We start from the raw sequence: 24,651 nt of genomic DNA on the forward strand, positions 1-24,651 counted from the left end.
ATCAAACAAGCACTATGTCAGGAATGGCAGGACGATTGGAAAGGATTTGCGACTTTTAAGGGTGGTTTTTATTTTAGTGTGCAATCTTCTATCTGTTTACGGCCATGGTTTGCTAAAGGGAACTACACACGTCGGCATGTTACTACTATCATTCGCCTTCGTTTCAACCATGTACTAACACCGGCTTATAAATTTCAAATACAATTAACTGACTCACAGCTATGTAACTGTGGTAACGCTATTGGGGATGCTAATCACATTATTCTTCAATGTAAAACATTTAACTCACAACAAAATATTCTCTTTCGTAGATTATTAGAACAAAAGTTTGCCTTTCCCACATGTGTCTCATGCCTGGTATCCAATCCCACACCGGAAATTGTACTAGCCATCACGGACTACTTAAACCAGTGTAATATTTGTCTATGAATCCTCCCACACACACTTGAAATTCCTCAATGTGATGTATCTAGCTCTACGTAATTTCAACATTCCTTTTCTTGTTACTAATAATCAATTGTCTAATCGTATAAATGTCCTTTCCATATAATAATAAAACATAGAGACTAAAGTGTTCAAGCGAGTATACAATTGGTGACTGCGTAAATTGCGTGTGTGCAGCGCCCAACAACACTACGAAAGAAGAAGAAGATATATCCGCCGGACAAGACAAGACTCTTCCTTCTTTGATTCCTACAAGGCGAATGGGTAAATGCACTGATGTATGGTGTTTGTTCACACTATACTCTGTTAGGATGAAAAGAAGGCATCAGAGTATTTAGTATCGTCAGTAATAGGTTTTTTTACGTTTAATGTTCGACCGGTTGTAATTCTGTCAACATGTGTTTCATAAATCTATATTCTGTTTTTCGTGTATTTATTCCTTGATTCTGCGTGTAAACATGGTAATTATGAAAACACATGGCGGAATGGCTGTGCCGAATAAGGAAATTAAACTGAAGCGCAAACATTCAGTAACAAATTTCACTCCTTCAAGCAGTTCTGAAAAGGAAGAGGATGATGAGGTGTGTTTAAATTATCCGGAACTTTTGCTTTGATTAACAAATATTCGTCGTGTTTAACCTAAGTTTGTGTAACATGAACTGGATTTTTGTAAAGTATCCCTGTAATGTAATTGTCTTTTTAATTTTTTTAGGACGTTGATTTGTTAGGAGGTGTGACTAACGTGGACGAAGACAGCTCGGACGACGAAGCTGAATCAGATGTAGAATCAGGCAACGAAAGTGATGTATTTCAGGATGTGGAAGATGAAGAAAGTGAAGAACTCTCTTTTGAAGAAGATGAATCTAGTGGTGATGAAGTGGAAGAAGAGGAGGAAGAGGAGACTGTAGACAGTGGGAAAGATGAAAGTGATGGAGAGGAATCAGACAGTGAAAAGTCCAGACATGTGAAAGACATCAGTTCTCTTTCAAATGTAACGTCAACGAAAGGAAAGTCAAAAACCAAAAGTGAAAATTTAAATTCTTCTAAAAAATCTGTGATATCAAGGAACGCATCCACAGTAGGGAAGAATGATGAAGATGAATACAAGAGTGATACATCTGATGAAGAGGTAAGATTTTGACTGTAGTTACATCAATGATTTCTTATATTAATTCATATACATTTTAAGTACTTATACTTCTCGGTGGTGTTTTGGTACCCATCCTGCATGTTGGGAATCATAGAAAAGTGATGTTTTATGTTACCTGAAGTAGCTAAGAGGAGAGATCATTCTGTTATGCTTGCCAGGGACCCAACAATCTGTCCTTAGAAATATTCCTGAACCGGAGACTGTGTCAATCTGAGAAATATGACCATTATCTGTGTTATTGGTCAACTTGGACCAGCTTTGAAGATACGTTTCCTATTGTCGCCAATAGAGACAGACTATTGGGCTGCCACATTGATAGAAAACTAAACTGCAAAATTTGAAACTGTCATGGCATGTGATGATTGTGATAAGTCTGTCTTTGATGTGAGCTGATCTCAAACTTAAGTTTATCTTTAGTCTGTTTTCACTTTGTAGTAAGCTAGTGTCCAGGCCAATGTCTGTCACAGAAATGGCCCCCAGGGTCACACTCCCTTCGAGAGGCTCTTTTCTATTGGCCACAGTGCATGTTTGAATGACAAGAAACGTATATTTCATGGGAAGGGTACCAAGGCTTTACCTACTTCTCTGTCAGCCATGTATAATTTTCCTGTTTACAGTTTTTTCTTAATTGCATTCTTCCTCATAAAGGAGAACATTCCACTATACTAGCAGAGGTGCATGTTTAGGTAGGAGAAAATTAGTCATAACTATAGAGTCCGCCACGCAATGTTAGTAACACGAGGCATCACTGTGGCGCATGCGAAGTGATTGTCCTTTCTGTGCAGACAGTATGCGCTGCGGCGATATGAAAGAGCCTCTCGAAGGGAGGGTGGCCCAGAAGGGGCCACGGTATAATTTTTCCTTCCACAGCCCAGAGTTTTTGACATTATAACAAAGCAAAAAAAATGCAAATTTTAACTTGGAATTCCTTTTAGAGGAGAGATGTGTTCATTGCGATGTCTAGGAACCCACCGTCCCGCCCACAGAAGTACATTTAGTTTTATAACCTAATAAGAGCAGCACCCGCCATCGGCCATGGCTAAAGTAACTACTTGCATTCTCATTGGTCAACGTGAACTGAATGTGACATCATTGCTTTCAATGCCGATAAATACATTGTGTTACCAACCCCGGCTGAATAAAAGCACAATGAAAAAACACCATGTAAAGGAAACAATGTGAAATACACAACATCAGTAAGTTAATTTAATACTTACTTTAAATGGTCTTGTCCAGGTTCTATGCTAACTGTCCGCATGTCCAGACCAATCGTGTTCCCACACGAAACTAGAGGCCTAGGGCCGTTTCGTGGCTTCTAACCATCAAACCAATGGTCTTGTCCACAGCAAGAATCCTAACCGTCCAGATCAATGGTCTTGTCCACGGCAAGAATCCTGACCATTCAGACCAATCATTTCTCCTCATGAAGCTAGGGGCGTAGGGCCGCTTCACGGCTTCTAACCATCCAGACCAATGGTCTTGTCCACGGCAAGAATCCTAACCGTCCAGACCAATCGTCTTGTCCACGGCAAGAATCCTAACCGTCCAGACCAATTGTCTTCCATCCAGACCAGTCGTGTTTCCTCACGAAACTAGGGGCCTGCCGCTTCGTGGCTTCTAACCATTCAGACCAATGGTCTTGCCCAGATCCTAACCGTCTGCACGGCAAGAACCAATCCAGACGTAAGGTCTAACCAGTATAACAATAATCACCACCACCAGCTATCGAAGTACCGCTCGTTAGTTCCTAAGTACAGAGGTTGGCAGCGCTGAGCGCTTCTTGACAACATCCTTCCCGAGTGTGTAAACAAATGACAGTCATTCCACGCGCAGCTGAATGTAGCGAGTGCTGGGCTGCAAAAGGTAAAATTATAATGGGCACAGTTCTCATGACAGTGGTCTGGATGTGCAAAAGTATGTTAAAGCTGATAAATTACCTTTTTGGTTACGTGAATAAATCCGATCCACGAAATGTCATGGTATTATTTGTCCCAAATGGAAGATAATTCCTTTTACTGAAATAAAATGTAAAATCTGCAGTAAATTAAGAAAAAGTATGAAATATTTTACTTGTAGAGAATAATATGGATACATACTTTACTACCTTACAAATATTTATTCTGCTGCGTTGCAGCGCTTCCGTGCAGCCAGTATCCGGTATTCAGGAGATAGTGGGTTCGAACCCCACCGTCGGCAGTCCTGAAGATGGTTTTCCGTGGTTTCCCATTTTCACACCAGGCAAATGCTGGGACTGTACCTTAATTAAGGCCACGACCGCTCCCTTCCCACTCCTGCCCCTTTCCTATCCCATCGTTGCCAGAAGACCTATCTGTGTCGGTGCGGCGTAAAGCAATTTGTAAAAATAAATTGCAGTGCTTCCATACATGTTTTGTTTGTCTAACACTTTCGTGTGTGATCTCTTTGCTCACTGAAGTTGTTTGAATTAATTAGGTGTTGTTTTCTTCATGTTGCTCATTCGTTTTGTGCCCTACATTCATTATTATTGGTCTAGCGATCATGCTATTTTCCTTTCAACAAAACAGTAATATATTTATTCGTCCGGGGATCATGCTATTTTGCTGTTTGAACTGCCCGCGCTAGGCACATGGACAAAGATAATGAGAATTCACAGACATAGCACTCCCATTCGTTGATGCAAGCCCTGGACCTCAAGAAACAAAAGATGGGCACGAGCAGCGGAATGCAACACAAGGGAGCCCTGTCTACAGCCCGTAAGTACGTATACATGTTTCTCTAGCAACGATGGTATTTCGTAATTTACTGCAGATTTTACACTTTCTTTCAGTAAAAGCAATTATTATCTTCCATTTGGGACAAATATTACAGTGACATTTCATGGATCGGATTCGTTCACATAACCAACCATTTTTTTCTTGCTGTAAACCCTGAGATTAAAGGAGGATTTGAGAAAGTGTAAGGTTACTCTCTAACGCCATGACACTTTCAAAATTCGCGTACCTCTTTAGTTTTTTTCCGTTTTGCAGTGGTTGGTATCAACGACCAGTGCCCATGATCCTTGGCAGAAGCAATGGACAATGGAGCCTGGACCACTACTTTAGGTTATAAAAGTAAATAAACTTTTAGGGGCGGGTAGGTTGGACCCTGGCAGGCATAATGAACACATCTCTCCTCCAGAATCATTTCTAGGTAAGAATAGCAGCACTGAAACTAACATGCTATAATCCTTGCGGGTTGGACTCTATATTTTTACCGAAAATTATACAAAAATTATGTGAAATGTTACCTTGAGTTGTACAGAGGAATGATCCTTCCTTAATGCTTGCCAGGGACTCTCCAACCTGACCCTAGAAGTGTTTTTTTTAATATAGAAAAATTAAAACTGACTATTTCTGTCTCTGAAATGCATCAATTTTTCATAGTTTCGATTAGCTGGAGAGCTGTTTGCTATTATCTCCAATTGAGCTCGCATCATTTGTGGCCCACGGCTGCCTCCTTCTGTGAAAATAATGAAACTGTGAAGTTTGAATGTTCATGTCATGGTCTGTGCCGGATGCAACAACTGCAGTATCCACAACCTTATATACAGGGTGAAGCGAAATTCGCGCACTCGGGTGTCGCAGCGCTACTCCTCACATGCCAGCAATAAAAACATGTCTCTCACAAACGTTCGTCCTGCGAGTGTATCCAGGAGAAAAAGGTCGTTGAAGAGTGGCAATCTGGCAACACTGCAACCACATGTAGGGTAACTACCTCTGTCAGCACGAAATAGTCATGCTGTACAGTTGGAGCAGTGGATAGAGTTTTGGGTTAGCGTGCAGGAGGTCGAGAGGTCGATCCTGGGTTGATAGGTATGTTTTTTATTTAGTAAATGTAGTCCAGATGGTACGGTATCTGGCACCTTAATCGTCAACAGCGATTGCAGCGGGTCCTCTACAAACCATTTTCACTTACATACTACGATCCCAGGAATGGACGAACATTCGTTTTCATTTGTCAGCTTTGAAAGACGCCCATTCCACGTCGTGGGCGTGAATTTATTCGCACCACTTCATCTACTAGATGCGTTACGTGTTCAGCGTTACTAAATTTTGTAAATATAGGACCCGTGTGACCTAAGAAACGGTGTCTTACTGTATTACAATACATTCGCTGCTATTACTCACAAATGCTTGTGTAGATCATCCTGACAGCTTGACTCATCTCTACACATGTAGCCAAAACTTCCAAGGAATAAAAGATATCTGGCAAAGAGTTACTTAGTAAAATCACAGAAAGTATGAAAGTTAATGATTCCAATTGGAATCATCGGCCTGGAGAGGGTTAAGGATGCCATCTCCCTATGAATGTTGGTAATCTGTTTGATTGATTACCCATGAAATAGGGGCTTGAAAGATTTCTATAGAAGTTCTTTGACACCGGCACAAGTCTTTAATCCGCGAATTTCTCAGTCTCCCCTATAGACCTTCGTCCTTCAATTTTCCTCTTGGTGATGAGTGGGGAGAATTTCATATTGTTCACCTCTCATAATGTGCCCAATGTACCTGAGCTTTCGCTCCTTGTTATTGTTAGAAGCTTTTTCTTTATTTAGCAAGTTGAGAACTTCCTCAGTAGTCTTCTGTTTCTACCCTGGAGCATTCTTCTTTAAAAGTACATTTTGAAGGCTTCAATCTGCCTCTTCAACAGAGGGCTGAGTGTCCAGCATTCAAAACCATACAGAAGGACAGGGAAAACATTGCAACATCTGATATCACTGAAGGTTGAGATCTCTGCTGATGAATAGTCCTCATACTATTGAACATATTTTTAGTTTACCCAATCCTGGATAAGATTTAATTCTTGGAATTGCTGAAAAATTTCGTTGATGTGCAGGAAGGGCTGCTTTGCTGTTTTCAAAAATTTAAGAAGGAAGCCATACATTCCAGTGTCAACTCAGTTAAATATAACTTAAAAGCTCTTCAGTCTGTCGAACACACAGGTTAGATATATCCCTTGTTTAATAACGTGGTTTTTTTTTTTAACGGGTAGGCCTATGTTTTAGTATATTTATATTTAATCTGTGTGTTCGACAGACTGGAGAGCTTTTAAGTTACAGGTAGACATCATTATACACAATACTTACGTTCCGAGGAATTGTTGTGGACACCAAATTCGCGTAAATCAAGAGTTATTTTATACCTATGTACAGTATGTAAAATATAGAGTTATGTTACCGTTTACTCACATACTAAGTTTAAAATAGCAGTGATTCTTAGTATTTTTACAAAAAATAACCATTATCATGTTTCTGAAACGCATTTTATCGCACTTTATACACTTAAAAATTTAACACTGAAAAAAAAAAAAAAAAAAAACTAAACTCTGCATACAAGCTCTTGGCTTTAGCTTGAATAGCATGTGTTGTTGGTTGTGATACTCAATCCAGTCCATTCTTTCCATCGCTTCCAAGCGAGATTTTGGTCACTCTAGTCACACTTAGGCTAAGTTAGTAGATGACTGAGCAGTTTTTCCAAATTAATTCCGCATTGTCACGAATAGTTCTCACAGTGGTTTCACTAAGTCCCAAAACACACTAAATGTCAACAATACGCTCACCATTCTCATAGCAATCCAAAACTTTTAACTTTTGTTTCTGACGAATACGACTTTGGTACACCCTTCTTTCCTTCGAAAAGCACACTTTATTTCCTTTTACCCGGCGTTTTAAATACGAAACCTGCCAAGTGCAACTTCACAGCTCTACCGATCGGAACTGACGGTTCACATCTCGACAAACACCACAGAAGATGCGCGTAGAGATGTGCTTGCCCCATTTAACATTAGCAAGCGACGTAGTGCACGTTACAGAGTTTGGCACGCATGTCTGTACCTGCCTTAAGGCATTACAGCTTCCCTGTACTGTTAATAGATGACAGCACTAGACTTACAACCAAAAATCGTGTATATGGCTGCTGTGCATGCGCCAATCTCAAGTCTCAAAGCGTGACAAGAAACATTGGTTCTGTCTGTGGTGATTCTTGTGAACTAAGGTGTGGCTGTAAAGTTTCAAATTGGTAGTGCAACTGTGCTTTAGTTACACATTTACTGCAAGTACTGCATAATGAAAAGTTTAATAATGAACACACAAATCTCTTTCAGAGAGATGGCACTGTCTTTCACGACTAATGTTTGTAGCTTAGTGTAGTATCCGTTACTCATGCCATACCTGCAAGCTGCCACGACTTCTCGTAAGATGTAGATAGTATTTATGAACAGACCAAATGCTGCACTGATTCTTACAGTGTTAATCATAATTTGAAGATTAGTAAGGCTACTGGCAAACACAACCATATCATCAGCACAGCAGATGTTATTAATGATAATTGCCATTGATCCTGAGGCCTAAGTTAGCATCCTCGACAGCTTCTCTGACTACAACCTCAGAGTAGATGTTATAGGGGACGGGACAGGACACAGCCCTGTAACGTGACTCTCTCTATAGCTATGTCCTCAGTTGTGGATCTCTCTATTTTGATCTCTGCTGTTTGGTTGCAGTAGACCGGAATGATTAGGCATAGATCAACAGCAGTAGTTTTGACATCTCAGCAAGTTTTACACAAGATACGCATTCAAAAGCTTTCCGGTAGTTTGACACATGCATACACGTCTACATTCATATCCAGGCATCACAGAGTCAAAAGGTTCAAAGAGAAAATAGCCTTGCAAGTTCCCAGTCCGTTTCCAAAACCAAACTGGTTATGACCAACTTGCCATTCATGTTTCACATAGGTACACATTTTGGCAAAGATCTCGAAGTTAAAGTGTGGATAAATAAAATAATTTTCATGTGCTAGAAATGTGCATGCAAGTTCAAGCACTCAGCCAAAACGGGTATGTTTTTGGAGGAGAACCTTTTCGTCATAAATGTGTTATGTTCCATAGCCTGTTAAGTTACTGGGAAACAGGCACCTGTACCTGTTAATCCATCAGGAACTAAAGCTAGTTTTAGAGCATTATGTAACTGGTTGTTTTATTGCAGAGCATTTGTCTTTTAGTGGTGTAGAATAGGGAAACAATAGAAAGTTCTTTCTTGTGCCTGTGGAATCTTGCAGCAGTGCAATATTACTGAAACTTGTTAGGAAATACGTATTGGCCAGGACTACAATAATTTCAGACTGTCGGAAGGCTTACAACTACCTCCAGTGCCTCTGCATTTGAAGATGAATCAGTTGAATTTCTGGTCGCTGTTGATAGTGGACACATGCTCGAACTGAACCAAGAATGTCTCTGGGGAGGGGGATCTAGCAGTGCACACAAACACAATAAAGAGGAAATCCCACATCAGGCCATAAGAAAAACCAATTCATCGGCTACTTGGCAGAACATTTATTCAAATACTGCCACCCATGCGAAGAGCAATTCTATGAATTTTTTCTAGCAGCGAGTACATTGCATCCGTTGCCATAGTGGGTTAGTCAGTGTTCATTAAATTAAGGTTTGTCCACTGTTAAACGTGTAATGTGCCGATCTCATGTTCTTGTCACTAGCCAATGGTCTAACCTATCCAGACCAATGGTCTTGTCATTAGCCAGTACCGTCACAGGGGATACTAGTGGCCAGGCAGCCGCTTTGCTTGTCACTAACCAGTTATCTAACCCAGTCTTGCATACGCTGGGCTTTTCATCCTGCGGGCATGCAGCATATACGCGGGCAGGTAATCAGTGTGTGCATGTGCGTGTGCATGCTTGAGCCACAGTAACATTGAGGTTACGGCATAGGCCATGAAGATTAATGGTTTGGAGGGGGGTTGGGGTGGGGATCTGGCAATCAGTTTGAATCATTGTGGCGGTACCAGAGCTCGAAATTGAGGCACAAACGAATGAATCGAAAAGCAGTATGCTGACCATTCACCCAAGAAGCCGGACTGCTGTTTGCTGAACGAATAACATGATTGTAATTTTTTTTTCCTTTTTTTTTTTGTAGTAGTTGAAATTCTGTCATTCTCATCCAAGAAATTATAAATTGTAGCTTGCACACTGTCTCTATCTTTGTGCATTGTAACATGAGACTGTGTGTCATTTTTCTTTGAATGTGTAATCATAGAAAATAAAGCCATGTTGAGCAAAATGTCGATTTAGTTAAAAATGGTGCGAGGAAAAATTGGTATTGAAAACTTCTTAGTCGCAGTCGAACGTCAGTGCTGCTGTGCCATGCTGACTGTGTTCGCTCTCTCGCTTGACTATGAAAAATAAATAAAAATAAGATTGGTGGATGTTCCTCATAATCAGTACAATTTATATTTGATATACAGTATTATATAATGGTACTAGTGACATATGCTTGGCATGTAAGCTGCCCGCATTTAAGTCAAGCAAACCCAGCTGCAGTTTGGCTAGTCTCAGTGGGTGCTCAGCTGCACAACTCTGATCTAATCAAAGAAGACCAATGATTATGTCACTAGCTGCACCTTAGTTAGCAGCCTTGTGTAGTGTGTTATGATGTCATGCAGGCCGGGTCATGTTGAATTCCTAACCTCTCTTTTCCACCCTCATTAGTAAAGTTTTACCTCTCTTACTGCAAAAGTGTCTAGTCCCCTCCCCACCTCATTCCTGCTGCTGCTATTGCTCCTCCTCCTAAGTACAGCTAAATGAAGTTCATGTTAAGTGTCTGGCTCCTTGGCTGAATGGTCAAGCATAGTGTTCTTCGTTTCAGAGAGCCCTGAGTTTGATTCCCGGCTGGGTTGAAGATTTTAACCTTAAATTGTTAATTCCCTTGGTTTGGGGACTGGCTATTTTTACTGTCCCCAACATCCCTGCAACTCATATACCACACACAGTATCCTCCACTACAATAACACTCAGTTTTCTATACACGGCAGATGCCACGCACCCTCGTCGGAGGGTATGCCTTACAAGGGCTGCACCAGGCTAGAAATAGTCGCACAAAATTATATTACGTTAATAGTTTTTTTTTAAATTTTATGTGGCTATTTCTATCAGAGTGCAGCCCTTGTAAGGCAGACCCTCCAATGAGGGTGGGCGGCATCTGCCATTTGTAGGTAACTGTGTATGTTATTGTGGTGGAGGATAGTGTTATGTGAGAGTTGCAGGGATGTTGAGGACAGCACAAACACCCAGCCCCCAGGCCATTGGAATTAACCAATGAAGGTTAAAATCCCCGACCCGGCCGCGAATCGAACCCGGGACCCTCTGAACTGAAGGCCAGTACGCTGACCATTCAGCCAACGAGTCGGACACATTAATAGTTTCCACATGAGGAACGAAACTTTTGTATCCTTAGGATCCAGAAAATCATTTTTGAGATACAGAGCTCTCTTAGCTCAGCACCACACCATAGTTCAATGTGCCATTCCCTGTAACTTGTCGGCACAGTAGATGAGCTTGTCTGCTTGCCAGTTGCCTACTGTTTATGGCATGCTTTGATTATAAGGGTATGCACTCATTCTCATTGGGGTAGTATAGTGGTTTCTTACTAAATAATCAAGTTCTCATTGGATTTCTGGGTTTTTCTCTTTTGTATTAAAGTGGCTTCCCATTGATTTTTGGTGCCTACACACACACATTATTGCACCATAAGTTACAACTGAGTTTATCAATTCTCTCACTGTGTCTGGACTTCCTCGTCACAAAATATGTTTGAATGTCAAGTTGTACTGCTGTAGAATTTGAGTGCTCTTAAGCATTGTAATGGCACTTTCTTGTGTATAAGGATTTTCCAGAGAAACCTCAATCAGGCTGTGATATTCACAGGATATGGAAAAGGGAAATGAGTTCATCCCCATATTCCCGAAATCCCGAAGTTCTTCCCATTCCAATTTACATTTCGGTAGTTCCTGGTGAGTGTATGCTTCACAAAGACCATTAATAAATTCTGAAGGCAGACTCTGAGGTTTGCAGACATTTACTTGAGGTCAAGCTACTGCTGGCAAGACCAGGAATGTATGTGATCATAAACCTTAAAAATACTACTGCAGTTAATAAATTATCTTGGGAGCATCAATGTTTTTCAGCAAGTAATATAGGTAATAAACAGGGTAAACCAGCTGTCCCTTAAAATTTTTGAAGATATGTAATCCAGGAATATACCTTAGTCGTGATGGTTTATATTTCTCTGCGTGCCGCACGTATGGTAACAACTCACTGCAAGCATATCTTGCAAAGCACACACTGGACTCTAAACCTTTCACACCAAGACTATTCCAATAATGACATTCTTTCAATCAGTCATCTTATATTCTTCTAACAAAGGATGTAGTTTAAGGTCATGCCAAGTGATTAGGTTGTGTAAAATGTGCTATTAATGCTTGAAACCATGATACAATAATATTATGAAACAGCAAGTTGGAAGAGAGTTTACGGCTTAATACAAACTTTTTGCACATCTGTTCGCTAGCCAAGTGGGATAAGTATCACGAGTGCTAGACTGAGTAGGCTTCGTAGTTCAAGTCCTCATATTTCATAGATATCTTTTACTTTTTTGGCTTCATTTTGTGAACACAGTCCAGTCTTTTGTCACATTTGACCAATAAAACACTGGTATGTTTAAGTTTGCATAAAATGAAGGAAACCTATACACAGGCCAATGTACAAACCACAGCTTACCAGTTCATTGGCTGTTGGCTTCATGAGGATAAACATGTCATTTCTATGCTCACTGCTTGTACATTAACACCATGCTGTGGCAGTTGGTGCATGAAGGGCTTTTGGGCGCCGCCCTGCCGTCTTTTCAAAGACACTTAAACATAATTTCACTCTGTAACTGATTACATGGAAAGGACAAATGTAGCAAATTCAAACTTATGGTGGTGTGCTATTCAGTTATACAATGTTATCTTTATTATTTTGGCTGTAAATATTTTGCATTTCTATTTTCAAAGATATGGCAAAGGCTTCAGACTGTGGCTGCTGTCCAGCAAGCACAATGTTTTCTCTTTAGTCTTGAGGCGCTCTGGTTGAGGCAGGAGGTTCCTAGAGTTAACAAGTGTGCGGGGAGGAGCCTGGAAGGAAAATATGGGCTTGTCCGGGGAAGGAAGATTGCAGGCGCGTGTATGGTCTGTCCGGCGGAGCCCTCTGCCAACATCGCCAACCACAATACAATGTATCTAGGCTTTTTCCTCCCTGTCTTACATTAACTGTTATTAAAGATTAATTCCAAACATTTAGAAAACAATGAATTCCATTATACTGACTAATGAAACAATTAACTTGTACAAAGAAGCTAAAATAAAGGTTCAGGATGTAATTATAAGGTGACTGCACCATTTGTAGGTTGGTCAAATTAATAAATACGTCTGCTCATGCTTTGAGATTTTAGCAAGATGAGAGTACTTGTGCTACTGGTTCTGAAGTTAACAGTTTGTTCTGATCTTATGTCTCTATGTTAAACAGTTATGTATTCAGTTGAGTATTCACACTTGTGATGAGGAGGAATGTAATACACTCAGAACATTTGCACATTTTATATAGGGTATATCATACTGTGGCATAGTTCAATCTCGATGATGAAGGAATATAAACAGTACAAAGCTTAGGCCCAGTTTCTTCAACTCTATGTTAAATTATACTTAACAAATGTTAACTAACAATTGTTATTAATTTAACACTTCGGTTAAAAGTCCCCTGTTTCACGAATACATTTCCAAATTTGTTACAAAACAATTGTTAAAGACAAATTAGCATGTTTCCGTGAGATTTCTGAACGCGAGTGAGCATCTTTTGTTTCTTTACATAAGACCGCTAAGACGTAAACATGTAAAGTAAGAGGCAACAAAGGCGTTGTGATGAATGGGAGACAAATGTTGTTATAGTTTTAATTTGAAAGTATGCGAGTGTGCTTTAAAAAAATGATAAAACGGAATGTTATATCACAACATTTGATATAGCTTATTCTTATATGAGTGCAATCTAAGGCTCCTACATCACCGGGAAAATGTGATAATTGATGTGTCTTGAATTATTTTCGGGCATTCTTTTACTGCGAGGTAAATAATGTAATGCCTTGTTAATGCTGTAATGGCAGCAGGAATTCTTTGCAGAATTCTACACACTCTTGTCATGCACTCGTGAACATAGTCACCTATAATTACATGAAAAGTGTCTCAAGCATAATATCTAACAAGGAGAGGTCAGACCCTGCAGTCAACCCATTTCACTGAGCTTCAATGTACCTGTAGGGGGATACTCAACAGTAACTCGTGTGTAAGGGTTTGTCAGTACACTTTCGTTTTCGGAAAGAAAGGAAGAAAAAAGTGGTCAGATGTCATTACACAGGATCCGCTTTGGACAAAGTGGTGGTGATAGAACACTAAAAGGCGAACCAATTTTACTTAAATATGTCGGGTCCACAACCTAATAATTTCTGAAAAATTGGTGAATCCCTGATGACAATGCAACGCATATATACTTGGAGTTACGTGACAGTCAAACGGAGTGGTGGTCTAGGGGCCACTGTACTTGTTTGCAAACCTCGTAGACGTGAGCTATAATTGTTGTACAAAATAAATTCATATTTGAGGGAACATTAAGATAAAAATTGGAACAAAAATAGTATGCAAATTGCAGTACACTTTATTTCCTACCTGAAATTAATATAGGCCTAAATGTTCTCACAGTTACTGCTGGATCTCCTTCTCTGTACATACAGTAGAAGTCCGATAGTCCGGCACGTTCGGGACTGGCCCAGTGCCGGATTAGCGGAAATGCTGGACTATCGGGCGGTACCTCTTACTACGATATAGGTTAAGGCCTAAAGCGAAAACAGCTGTAACACAGTGTTTTTCGGTAAAATTTTAATCAGCAGAAGCATTAGTTTAATAACACACTCCTCTTTTCAAACGTGTTGTTTCTTATTGCCATTCCATTATAATGCCGGAGTTCATCGATGTTTTTATCTGAGGGTCTTCCTTTAACATTGAGTCTTTCCATCTACAATTTCTCTTTTCCTTCTGTCTGCTTCGGTTTTTGAAGGCATGTTCCCATCCGTTTTTGAACGTGGCCCATACATTCAATTTTTGAATTCTGTTTTTTTATCATATGGTTGACTTTCCAGTACTCAGTATAGCACACAGCCTTCTAGTCTGAATATTTCCAGAGGTAGAGATATTTAAGCAAGTCAATGCATAACAAATGGATTGTATCAGATACACTTGCACTATTAACTTTGAAATAATAAAAAATACACTTCCATTGGTTTTGACAAATAATGCATCAAATTGTTCACGAGAGATCATTATTAAAAGATAATAACATTAAAATATCCTAGAATGGTGCCGGACCATCGGGCGTTCCAGATTGTTGGATGCCAGACTAATGGAATTCTACTGTAGGCCTATATATAAATTTGAGATAGAAAATAAAGTTCCACTGCAATTTGCTCAATATTTTTATTCGCATTTTTACCTTCACATTCCCTAAAATAATTTAATTTGTATTTAAAAAATATAGCGAAGGCAGGATTCGAACTCACGTCGTCACGGATCGTAGACAAGTACGATGACCGCTCGGCCACTGCTCCACTTGTGTGTGTTGCAACTCTCAATTATATACGCGTTGTATTAGAATCTGGGGATTCATCAGTTTTTTTTTTTGGAAATTATTAGGTTGTGGACCTGACAAGTTCAAGTAAAATGTGTTCACCTTTTAGTGTTCTATGACCCCCACGTGGTCCGAAGCATCATGACATTTGTACTCATTAAAAAAAAAAACGAAAGCGTATTGATGTAAACCCTTATACACAAGTTACTGTTGAGTATATCCCAACAGATACATTAATTAGCTCGTTGGAATCGATTGGACGCAGGGTCTGACCTCTCCTTGTAAAATCTATAAACAACTGCTGCACGGGAGACACTGATAAGTTTCAATCTGTTGGAAACTCTAACCTATTTGCAATATCTTCTGGTACCTTGTTCATTATGGCTTTGGTAATTAGAAATATTTCTTCTGACAACTCTAAAAAGTCGTTTTTTTTTTTTTTTTTTTTTTTCTTTGCATGGGTCGTCCTTTGCCTTCCTCAGTTTATAAGTAGTCTTCATACAGCAGTAAAGCTTCAAACTTACATCTTCTACATGTCTACATTTTGAAATTTTAGCAGCTGTTGCCATGTTAATTTAACACAAGTATTAACAATTTGTTAGAGTTAACAATTCTTGATGAGATGACCATTTTGTTAAATTATGCTTTAAGTCTCCGTAACAGCAGTGTTAACATTAGTTGAAGAAACTGGGCCTTATTGTAAAAAATATAATTAATAATACCATCTTTATGTGTAAACAGAAATAGTAGCAACATATCTCTCTTTGTTCATATAATTATTTTTATACATATTTGATTTGCAACCAAAATTTTGTGATGTCCGTTCTTGAGCCTGTGATGATGAATGCTGGATGAACTGGCTGAATTGTAGCTATTCAGTGCAAAGACTCAACTGTTAGCAATCCAACCCATTGTAATCTTGGTGACTGTTTTGTTTTTTGAACTTTCACTGTAAGGCCAATGGGACAGTGAATCATACTGTGCTGTACAAATATTGGGAGTAACAGAATATTTGAGGCTCTTAGTATGAGATATGTTCAGTCTCTGTATTTTTTATTTCTGGACATTTTAATGGCCAGAAAGATTAGATCAGTTGACTGTCTGTGTTCTACATACTGAAACTGTTCCCAGGATTAGGTATGTAGGAGACCACATTGGACATGGCTACAGTAGCATTGAATAACTCTTCAGCTATCAGTGATTTTTCTTTAGTAATCTGAGGCTCACTTTTTTAATATCATATTGGCTAAAATTTGTTGAATTGTATTTAATTAAATACTATACCTATTACAAACATTGTTCATGCCCTAGTGGCCACACTTCAACCACAGGTTTAGCTCCTTCATATGGCCAAGTATAATAATGTTACATCGTGGTTTTTGATTCTGTTAAATGTGTTCCGGGGTATCTGTGGAGCGCAGAGGTGAAAGAAGGTGCTGGGTAGAATAGGTCTAACTACAATATCAAAAATTAATTTAAAACTTTAAATAAAGGTTATATTTCTTTTCTAAAAACAAACTTCACAACTTTTCACTTTGTGAAATAACAATGACAAATTGGGGATGAAATTAGAGAGCCCCAGAATAGGGAATTTAACAATTTTGGACTTCAAGCCCCCAATTTACTAGTTTTTGAGCTACAAGATCCAATTTACAAAATCTGCAAAATCTCAATGTTTAGACCAGGACGGGAATATCCCAATTTAAGAGCACTTTGCTCCAAGGATTACAAGTACGGCCTTCCAAAGGCACCCCTCAATATTGCAGAAAACTTAGAAAAGAGCTTACATGCTCTCCAACAATAACAAATTTCTTAGAGCCTACTCAAGGCAACATTACATCAAAAAAATCTTACAATCTCTGGCCCCTCTCAGCACAATTTACAATTGAAATTACTTTTACACAGGGGTATCTATTACCCAAACTACTGGGCCTTCGTGGAAAAAGAACAGGTTAGATTACTGGCCCGAACACAAAATGAATCGAGGCGTACACTTGCACTCCTAAGTACCTTTTAAAACCCTAATTGGGCTCTCGGCCCGATAATGCAGAGGCTAGTCCCAAGCTACTGAGGTGACTCGAATGAAAGTTAATTTAATGTGTTACAGAAAAGAAACAAATTACAAGGTCTTAGTCACCTCAAACCAAGTTGAAGGGGAACTCGAGAGGTTAACGCACTCTCTATGCCCGATTTACAGTTTTAAGAATTTATGAAATTTTACATTAGCCGAAATGAGGTTTGCATTTTAGAAAACAGAAGGTTACATAATTAGAAATTTGAACCTTCCCCTCGTATAAGTCTGCGGAGGTGGCTACAGAGAAATAACAGCAAGGGAATGCCTAGGAACAACTGTGTTTAAAGATGGGAAAAGGCGAACATCTTGGTGGAATGATGAAGTGAGAGCAGCTTGTAAACGTAAAAAGAAGGCTTATCAGAAATGGCTCCAGACAGGGAGTTGTATGTAGATGAAAGAAACAGAGCGAAACAAATAGTTGTTGAATCCAAAAAGAAGTCCTGGGAAGATTTTGGTAACAACCTGGAAAGGCTAGGTCAAGCAGCAGGGAAACCTTTTTGGACAGTAATAAAGAATCTTAGGAAGGGAGGTAAAAAGGAAATGAACAGTGTTTTGAGTAATTCAGGTGAACTCATAATAGATCCCAGGGAATCACTGGAGAGGTGGAGGGAATTGTTGTAACCAAGGTTGAAGTTTACAGAACACAACTTTTATTGCTTCACTTTATGATATTTACACAAATAACAGAAATTTATCTTGAAGCAAAAAGGAATATTGAATCTTGAGAAAAGTCTGTTTTTATACAATATGTACAGGTTTGCAGTCTTTATATACACTTCTATCTTGAAAAGATAGTCTTTGTGAATTGACACGTTGATAGTCGAGAACTATCTGGCACACTAATATAAATGTTTATAAGAGTCCTTGTTTGTTGAAGTGCCTGAATTCCTAAAAAGCAAGTTCAATTGATTGAAGAAATTCCACCTAGCGAAACTAAGGGAGCTTGCGTAAATTAGGGAATGAAAATGGCTTGTAAAAGAATTACGGAACATGGGCAGCGGAAACAGGTAAGGGAGCGGTGACCAGAGGTGAAACCTCGTACTGCCAGAAATTCAGTCCACCTGGTCGAAGCACATTTTCAAGAGGAGTAGCCTCCGTGCTCGACGTAGGGTGTATTCTGGAGCTGGACACCGGGGAAAGTGGGCGATTGAGCAGGAAGGGAGCTCCTATTTATACTACACTCGATGGTCAGGCACGCGCACTGAGGGCTGCGCGTCGAAGCTAGCAGAATGATACACAGGCGCGCGTGCAGCTGGCTGGCGGGGCGAGAAAGGGAGCGCCGGACATACAACACCCTCCCCTCCTAAATGCGCCGGTACGGCGTGAAACGGCTGCGGCGCTGGCGGCGACTGCGATGCTGGGGCGGAACTGCTGATGGCACTGTTGTATTGTCCGGAGCTGGAACTGGGCGGAGTGGCGCTGTCTCGTCCTGAAAGGAACCCATTGTTATTAAATGATCTAAGGCTCGTTCAGCAATAGATTTATCTGGTTTAGCAATAGCATCAATAGCAGGACAGGGGCGGTAGCGCAGACGTATCTGATCTTGATGGCGGCAGATACGTTTCTCCGTAGTCTGTATCTCGTATAGACGATGACCCAAAGATCTGCAGATGACTCCAGGTATCCAGAGTGGGTTGGATTTGAATGTCCTGGTGTAGACCTTGTCGTTGAGGGAGAACTTCGTTGGTGAGGTCTTATGCTGGGCCGGAAGAGGCTGTAACAGAGAAAGTAAAGTTCTGTGAGGTCGTCCATGGAGCTTCTGTGCAGGAGTGATATTATCAGCGCCGGGTAGAGTTCTGTAGTTGTTTAAGAGTTGGAGCAAGGCTTGGTCTTTAGTTAAGCCTGAAGAGACAGCTTTCTTCATACTTCTTTTAAATGTCTGTACGAAGCGTTCAGCTTCACCATTAGATTGAGGGTGAAAAGGTGGTGCTAGGATATGACGAATGCCATTATGTGTACAAAAGTTCTGAAAAGCAGTAGCTGTAAATTGAGGTCCGTTGTCCGAAATGAGTACTTGCGGTAAACCTTCTGTAGTAAAGATTTTCTGGAGAGCACGAATGGTAGCTTCGGTTGTAGTAGTCGAATGCATATCCACTACATATGGAAAGTTTGACAGTGAATCGATGACTATTAACCACATGGAATTGAGGAAAGGACCTGCGAAATCGATGTGAACTCGTTCCCATGGAGTAGTAGCAGGAGGCCATGAAGCAAGATCAGAAGACGGGGCGTTCTGATTCGTTTGACATTGTTCACAATGACGTATTAGCTTTTCGATGGCGGCATCAATACCGGGCCAGTAGCAGTGTTGACGGGCGAGTTGCTTTGTTCTGGAGATACCCCAATGGCTTTGGTGTAATAATTCGAGAACTTGTTTTCGTAGGCTAAGTGGGATAACCACTCGGAAGATGGTGCCTGCTTCTAGTAGTACAACTCCGGCACGAGTCGTGAGACGATGCTGCATACGATGATAAGGTGCCATGTGGGCAGGAAGTGTGCTCTGAAGAGGCCAACCGTTGCGGATGTAAGTACGTACAGTAGCAAGTGTACTGTCCTTATCCGTAGCTTTAGCTATGCAGGTAGCATCAATAGGAAAACTGTATACAGTATCTTCAAGTTCTATGTCCAACTGAAGACATTCAGATTCTTGAGAATCGAAGGCAGTATCAGGACCAACGGGTAAGCGGGAGAGGGCAGCAGCATTACAATGCTGGGATGTGGCTCGATATACAATCTGATAGGAATAATCAGAAAGGAACATGGACCATCTTTGAAGCTTTCTGAGGGAATTCTCTGGAATCTTATTACCAGGATGGAATAAGTGTACGAGAGGCTTATGATCGGTAATGATCAGGAAATGGTTGCCATAAAGATATTCATTGAAACGGCGAATACCAAAGATGATGGCTAAAGCTTCTTTCTCTATCTGTGAGTATCGACGTTGATGGTCATTAAGTGTTTTCGAAGCGAAGGCGATGGGGCGTTCTTGTCCATGACGATCCTTCTGGGAGAGAACTGCACCGACACCATAGTCTGAAGCGTCAGTAGCTAGCGTGATGATCTTGTCGGGCTGAAAATGAGTGAGTTGTATAGCTTGAATTAAGGCGTTGTTGATTGTTTTCCATGCCTGTTGGCATTGCGGAGTCCACTGAAACTTAACACCTTTTTTACGTAGAGCGTTTAATGGAGCTGCCACTGTAGCGAAGCGTGGAATGAACTTATTATAATAGTTCGCTTTGCCTATGAAGGACTGAAGCTGCTTGAGGTTCTGAGGTGCTGGCATGTTTACTATCGCGGAGACATTCTGTAGACTAGGACGAATTCCATTCTTATCAAGTATATGTCCGAGGTAGTGAACTTGAGGCTGAAAGAAGGTACATTTAGCGAGATTCGCTCGTAGGCCATTGTCTTTCAATTTCTGGAGAAGAAGGCGGAGATTGGTTAGATGTTCCTGATGATCTTTTCCAGTAACAATAATATCATCCAGGTAGTTAGCACAACCGGGAATGGAGGCGGTGAGTTGAGCCAAATAGCGCTGAAAAATAGCCGCTGAGGATGAAACACCGAATGGGAGCCGCTGGAGCTGGAGCAGTCCGAGAGGAGTGTTGAGTGTGAAAAATGTCTTAGATTCTTCGTCTAAAAGTAGCTGGAGATATGCTTCTTTAAGATCAACTCGAGAGAAGAATTGTCCACCAGAGAGACGACGGAATAAGTCTTCTGGACGTGGAATAGGAAAAATATCGGTGTCGAGTTGTGCGTTGACTGTAGATCGAAAATCGCCACAAAGTCGAACATTACCATCAGGTTTCTTGATTACCACGAGTGGAGTAGCCCATTGACTAGAAGTAACTGGTACTACAATTCCAGTTTGTATCCATCTTTCTAATTCTTTCGTGACCTGGTCGTGAAGTGCTAAGGGTACTGGACGTGCTTTGAGGAAGCGAGGCTTAGCTCCGGATTTCAGCTGTATGTGAGCTGTATAGTCTTTTGCTGTTCCGAGCTGAGAGTCGAAGACTTCAGGAAACTGCGCTAGGAGAGCGGTAACGTCAGAAGTAGGATGCAATGTAGATACGACGTTAATGTTGTCATGTATCTGGAAACCAAATAAGTTGAATAGATCCATGCCCATAATGTTTGATGCAGTGTAGTTGTTAACTACGAGAAGAGGAATGGCCTTCTGAATTCCTTTATAACTAGCCTGAAGCTTAATTTGACCTTTGATGTCAATTTTCTTCTTGTTAAATGTCACGAGCTGGATGTCAGCTGGAGAGCATGAAGGTGAACCTAAGTCGTGGTAGGTAGTCAGGTTAATAATAGAGACAGGTGATCCAGTGTCTAATTGAAAATCGACAGATCGATCAGAGAATGAGAGAGGAATGATGATTTTGTGAGAATCCTTTGTGGGAAGAATAAGATTGATCTGATCAACTTCCATGTCTTGGCGGGGCTGTATATGCTTCCGGCGCGCTGCAGTAGTCTTAGCAGGGCGGAGCGAACTTTGACAGACAGTCTGAATGTGTCCAAGTTTATTACATCGTTGACAAGTAGCTTTGAAAAAACGACAGTCACGACGTTCATGATGCTTGAAACAACCTCGGCAGGAAGGCAGAAGTTTCGAGGTGCTTTTAGAATTGGGCTTCCGTGTAGCATTACGAGAGGGAACCTGGCGAGAATGCTTGGTGGAGAGCGCCTTATCCGTACGGTTCACTGTAGCAGAGGACTTGCGGGCCTGAGGCGAGACTTGTGCAACTTCGTGTGGAGAAGCTATGGCTGCGGCAGTCTTGGTAGTAAGCTCATAAATCGTAGCAATACGCTGGACGTCTTCTAAAGAAGGGTTACTGTGCTTGACAGCGTCAAAACGTATTTTGTCTTCAGGAGTATGTAAAATTATCATGTCCCGAATGAGAGAATCAGTGTAGGATGAACCACAACCGTCCTTGGAGCAGATGAACTGGCAGGGTTTAGCTAGACCACGCAATTCAGTTATCCATTCAGTATGTGTCTGATGGGGTTGCTTTCTGCTCTGAAAAAATTTATAGCGAGCAGCCACTATGTGAGGAGCTTTGGCATAGTGTTCCGTGAGACGGGCCAAGAGCTGTGTGAAGGGTACCTCAGATAAGTGTTCTTCTGGACTTAATTTACGTAGTAATTCACACGTAGCATTGCCAACCGAACTAAGAAATAGTGCGCGGCGGCGTTGATCATCTGTGACAGAATGGCAGATGAAATGCTGTTGCAAGCGGGCTAAATAAACTGACCATTCTTCCTTAGCCGGGTCAAAAGCAGAGAACGGAGGAATAGCTGATGGCTGTGTAGAGATAGAAATAGCTTGAATAGCCTGAATTAATGCTGCCTGTTGTTGTTGCATAAACTGTTGTTGTTGCTGCTGTAAGGCTTGGAAGATCGTAGTGAGTTGTTCCGCAGTAGCCATTGCGAGATGCGTGCAAGAAATAGTAAGGTAAGCTGTGTGTCAGAACTGGTTGGAGTGTCGTTGTTGTTTAGCACGTCGCCGTAGAGTTGACAACTGGGCCCGTTGAATTGTAGTGTTGGCTTCGTGTGTATTTCGTCGCTATAGAGTTGGCAACTGGGACCGTAGAATTGTAGTTTGTTGCTTTACCTCGTCACTATAGAGTTGGCAACTGGGGTCGATGAAGTGTAGTGTCGCTTTTTTACCTCGTCGCCATAGAGTTGGCGACTGGGGCCGATGAATTGTATTTTGGTGCCTTTTTACCTCGTCGCCATAGAGTTGTGTTGTAACCAAGGTTGAAGTTTACAGAACACAACTTTTATTGCTTCACTTTATGATATTTACACAAATAACAGAAATTTATCTTGAAGCAAAAAGGAATATTGAATCTTGAGAAAAGTCTGTTTTTATACAATATGTACAGGTTTGCAGTCTTTATATACACTTCTATCTTGAAAAGATAGTCTTTGTGAATTGACACGTTGATAGTCGAGAACTATCTGGCACACTAATATAAATGTTTATAAGAGTCCTTGTTTGTTGAAGTGCCTGAATTCCTAAAAAGCAAGTTCAATTGATTGAAGAAATTCCACCTAGCGAAACTAAGGGAGCTTGCGTAAATTAGGGAATGAAAATGGCTTGTAAAAGAATTACGGAACATGGGCAGCGGAAACAGGTAAGGGAGCGGTGACCAGAGGTGAAACCTCGTACTGCCAGAAATTCAGTCCACCTGGTCGAAGCACATTTTCAAGAGGAGTAGCCTCCGTGCTCGACGTAGGGTGTATTCTGGAGCTGGACACCGGGGAAAGTGGGCGATTGAGCAGGAAGGGAGCTCCTATTTATACTACACTCGATGGTCAGGCACGCGCACTGAGGGCTGCGCGTCGAAGCTAGCAGAATGATACACAGGCGCGCGTGCAGCTGGCTGGCGGGGCGAGAAAGGGAGCGCCGGACATACAACAGGAATATTTTGAACATATTCTCAATGTAAAAGAAAATCATCCTGGTGGTGTTGTGAACAGCCAAGCTCATGGGGAGGAGGAAAATGATGTTGGTGAAATTATGCTTGAGGAAGTGGAAAGGATGGTAAATAAACTCCATTGTCATAAGGCAGCACGAATAGATGAAATTAGACCTGAAATGGTGAAGTATAGTGGGAAGGCAGGGATGAAATGGCTTCATAGAGTAGTAAAATTAGCATGGAGTGTTGGTAAGGTACCTTCAGATTGGGCAAAAGCAGTAATTGCACCTATCTATAAGCAAGGGAACAGGAAGGATTGCAACAACTATCGAGGTATCTCATTGATTAGTATACCAGGCAAAGTATTCACTGGCATTTTGGAAGGGAGGGTGCGATCAGTCGTTGAGAGGAAGTTGGATGAAAACCAGTGTGGTTTCAGACCACAGAGAGGCTGTCAGGATCAGATTTTCAGTATGCGCCAGGTAATTGAAAAATGCTACGAGAGGAATAGTCAGTTGTGTTCATGTTTCGTAGATCTAGAGAAAGCATATGACAGGGTACCGAGGGAAAAGCTGTTCACTATACTGGGGACTATGGAATTAAAGGTAGATTATTAAAATCAATCAAAGGCATTTATGTTGACAATTGGGCTTCAGTGAGAATTGATGGTAGAATGAGTTCTTGGTTCAGGGTACCTACAGGGGTTAGACAAGGCTGTAATCTTTCACCTTTGCTGTTTGTAGTTTACATGGATCATCTGCTGAAAGGTATAAAATGGCAGGGAGGGATTCAGTTAGGTGGAAATTAAGCAGTTTGGCCTATGCTGACGACTTGGTCTTAATGGCAGACTGTGCCGAAAGCCTACAGTCTAATATCTTGGAACTAGAAAATAGGTGCAATGAGTATGGTATGAAAATTAGCCTCTCGAAGACTAAATTGATGTCAGTAGGTAAGAAATTCGACAGAATTGAATGTCAGATCAGCGATACAAAGCTAGAACAGGTGGATAATTTCAAGTATTTAGGTTGTGTGTTCTCCCAGGAT

General features: G+C 40.9%; 1 protein-coding gene across 1 annotated transcript in view; it reads left to right on the forward strand.

Moving 5' to 3' along the window:
• Positions 1–673: 673 nt before the first annotated feature.
• Positions 674–24,651, forward strand: part of LOC136872496 (ribosome biogenesis protein BOP1 homolog) — a 115,258-nt gene continuing 91,280 nt past the window's right edge. The window contains exons 1-2 of the mRNA XM_067146304.2: positions 674–1,025; positions 1,157–1,573. Coding sequence (XP_067002405.2) covers positions 903–1,025; positions 1,157–1,573 — 540 coding nt within the window. The 5' untranslated portion in view covers positions 674–902. The remainder of the gene's footprint in view (positions 1,026–1,156; positions 1,574–24,651) is intronic.

The sequence above is a fragment of the Anabrus simplex genome, chromosome 4, assembly GCF_040414725.1.
Source record: "Anabrus simplex isolate iqAnaSimp1 chromosome 4, ASM4041472v1, whole genome shotgun sequence".
NCBI lineage: Eukaryota > Metazoa > Arthropoda > Insecta > Orthoptera > Tettigoniidae > Anabrus > Anabrus simplex.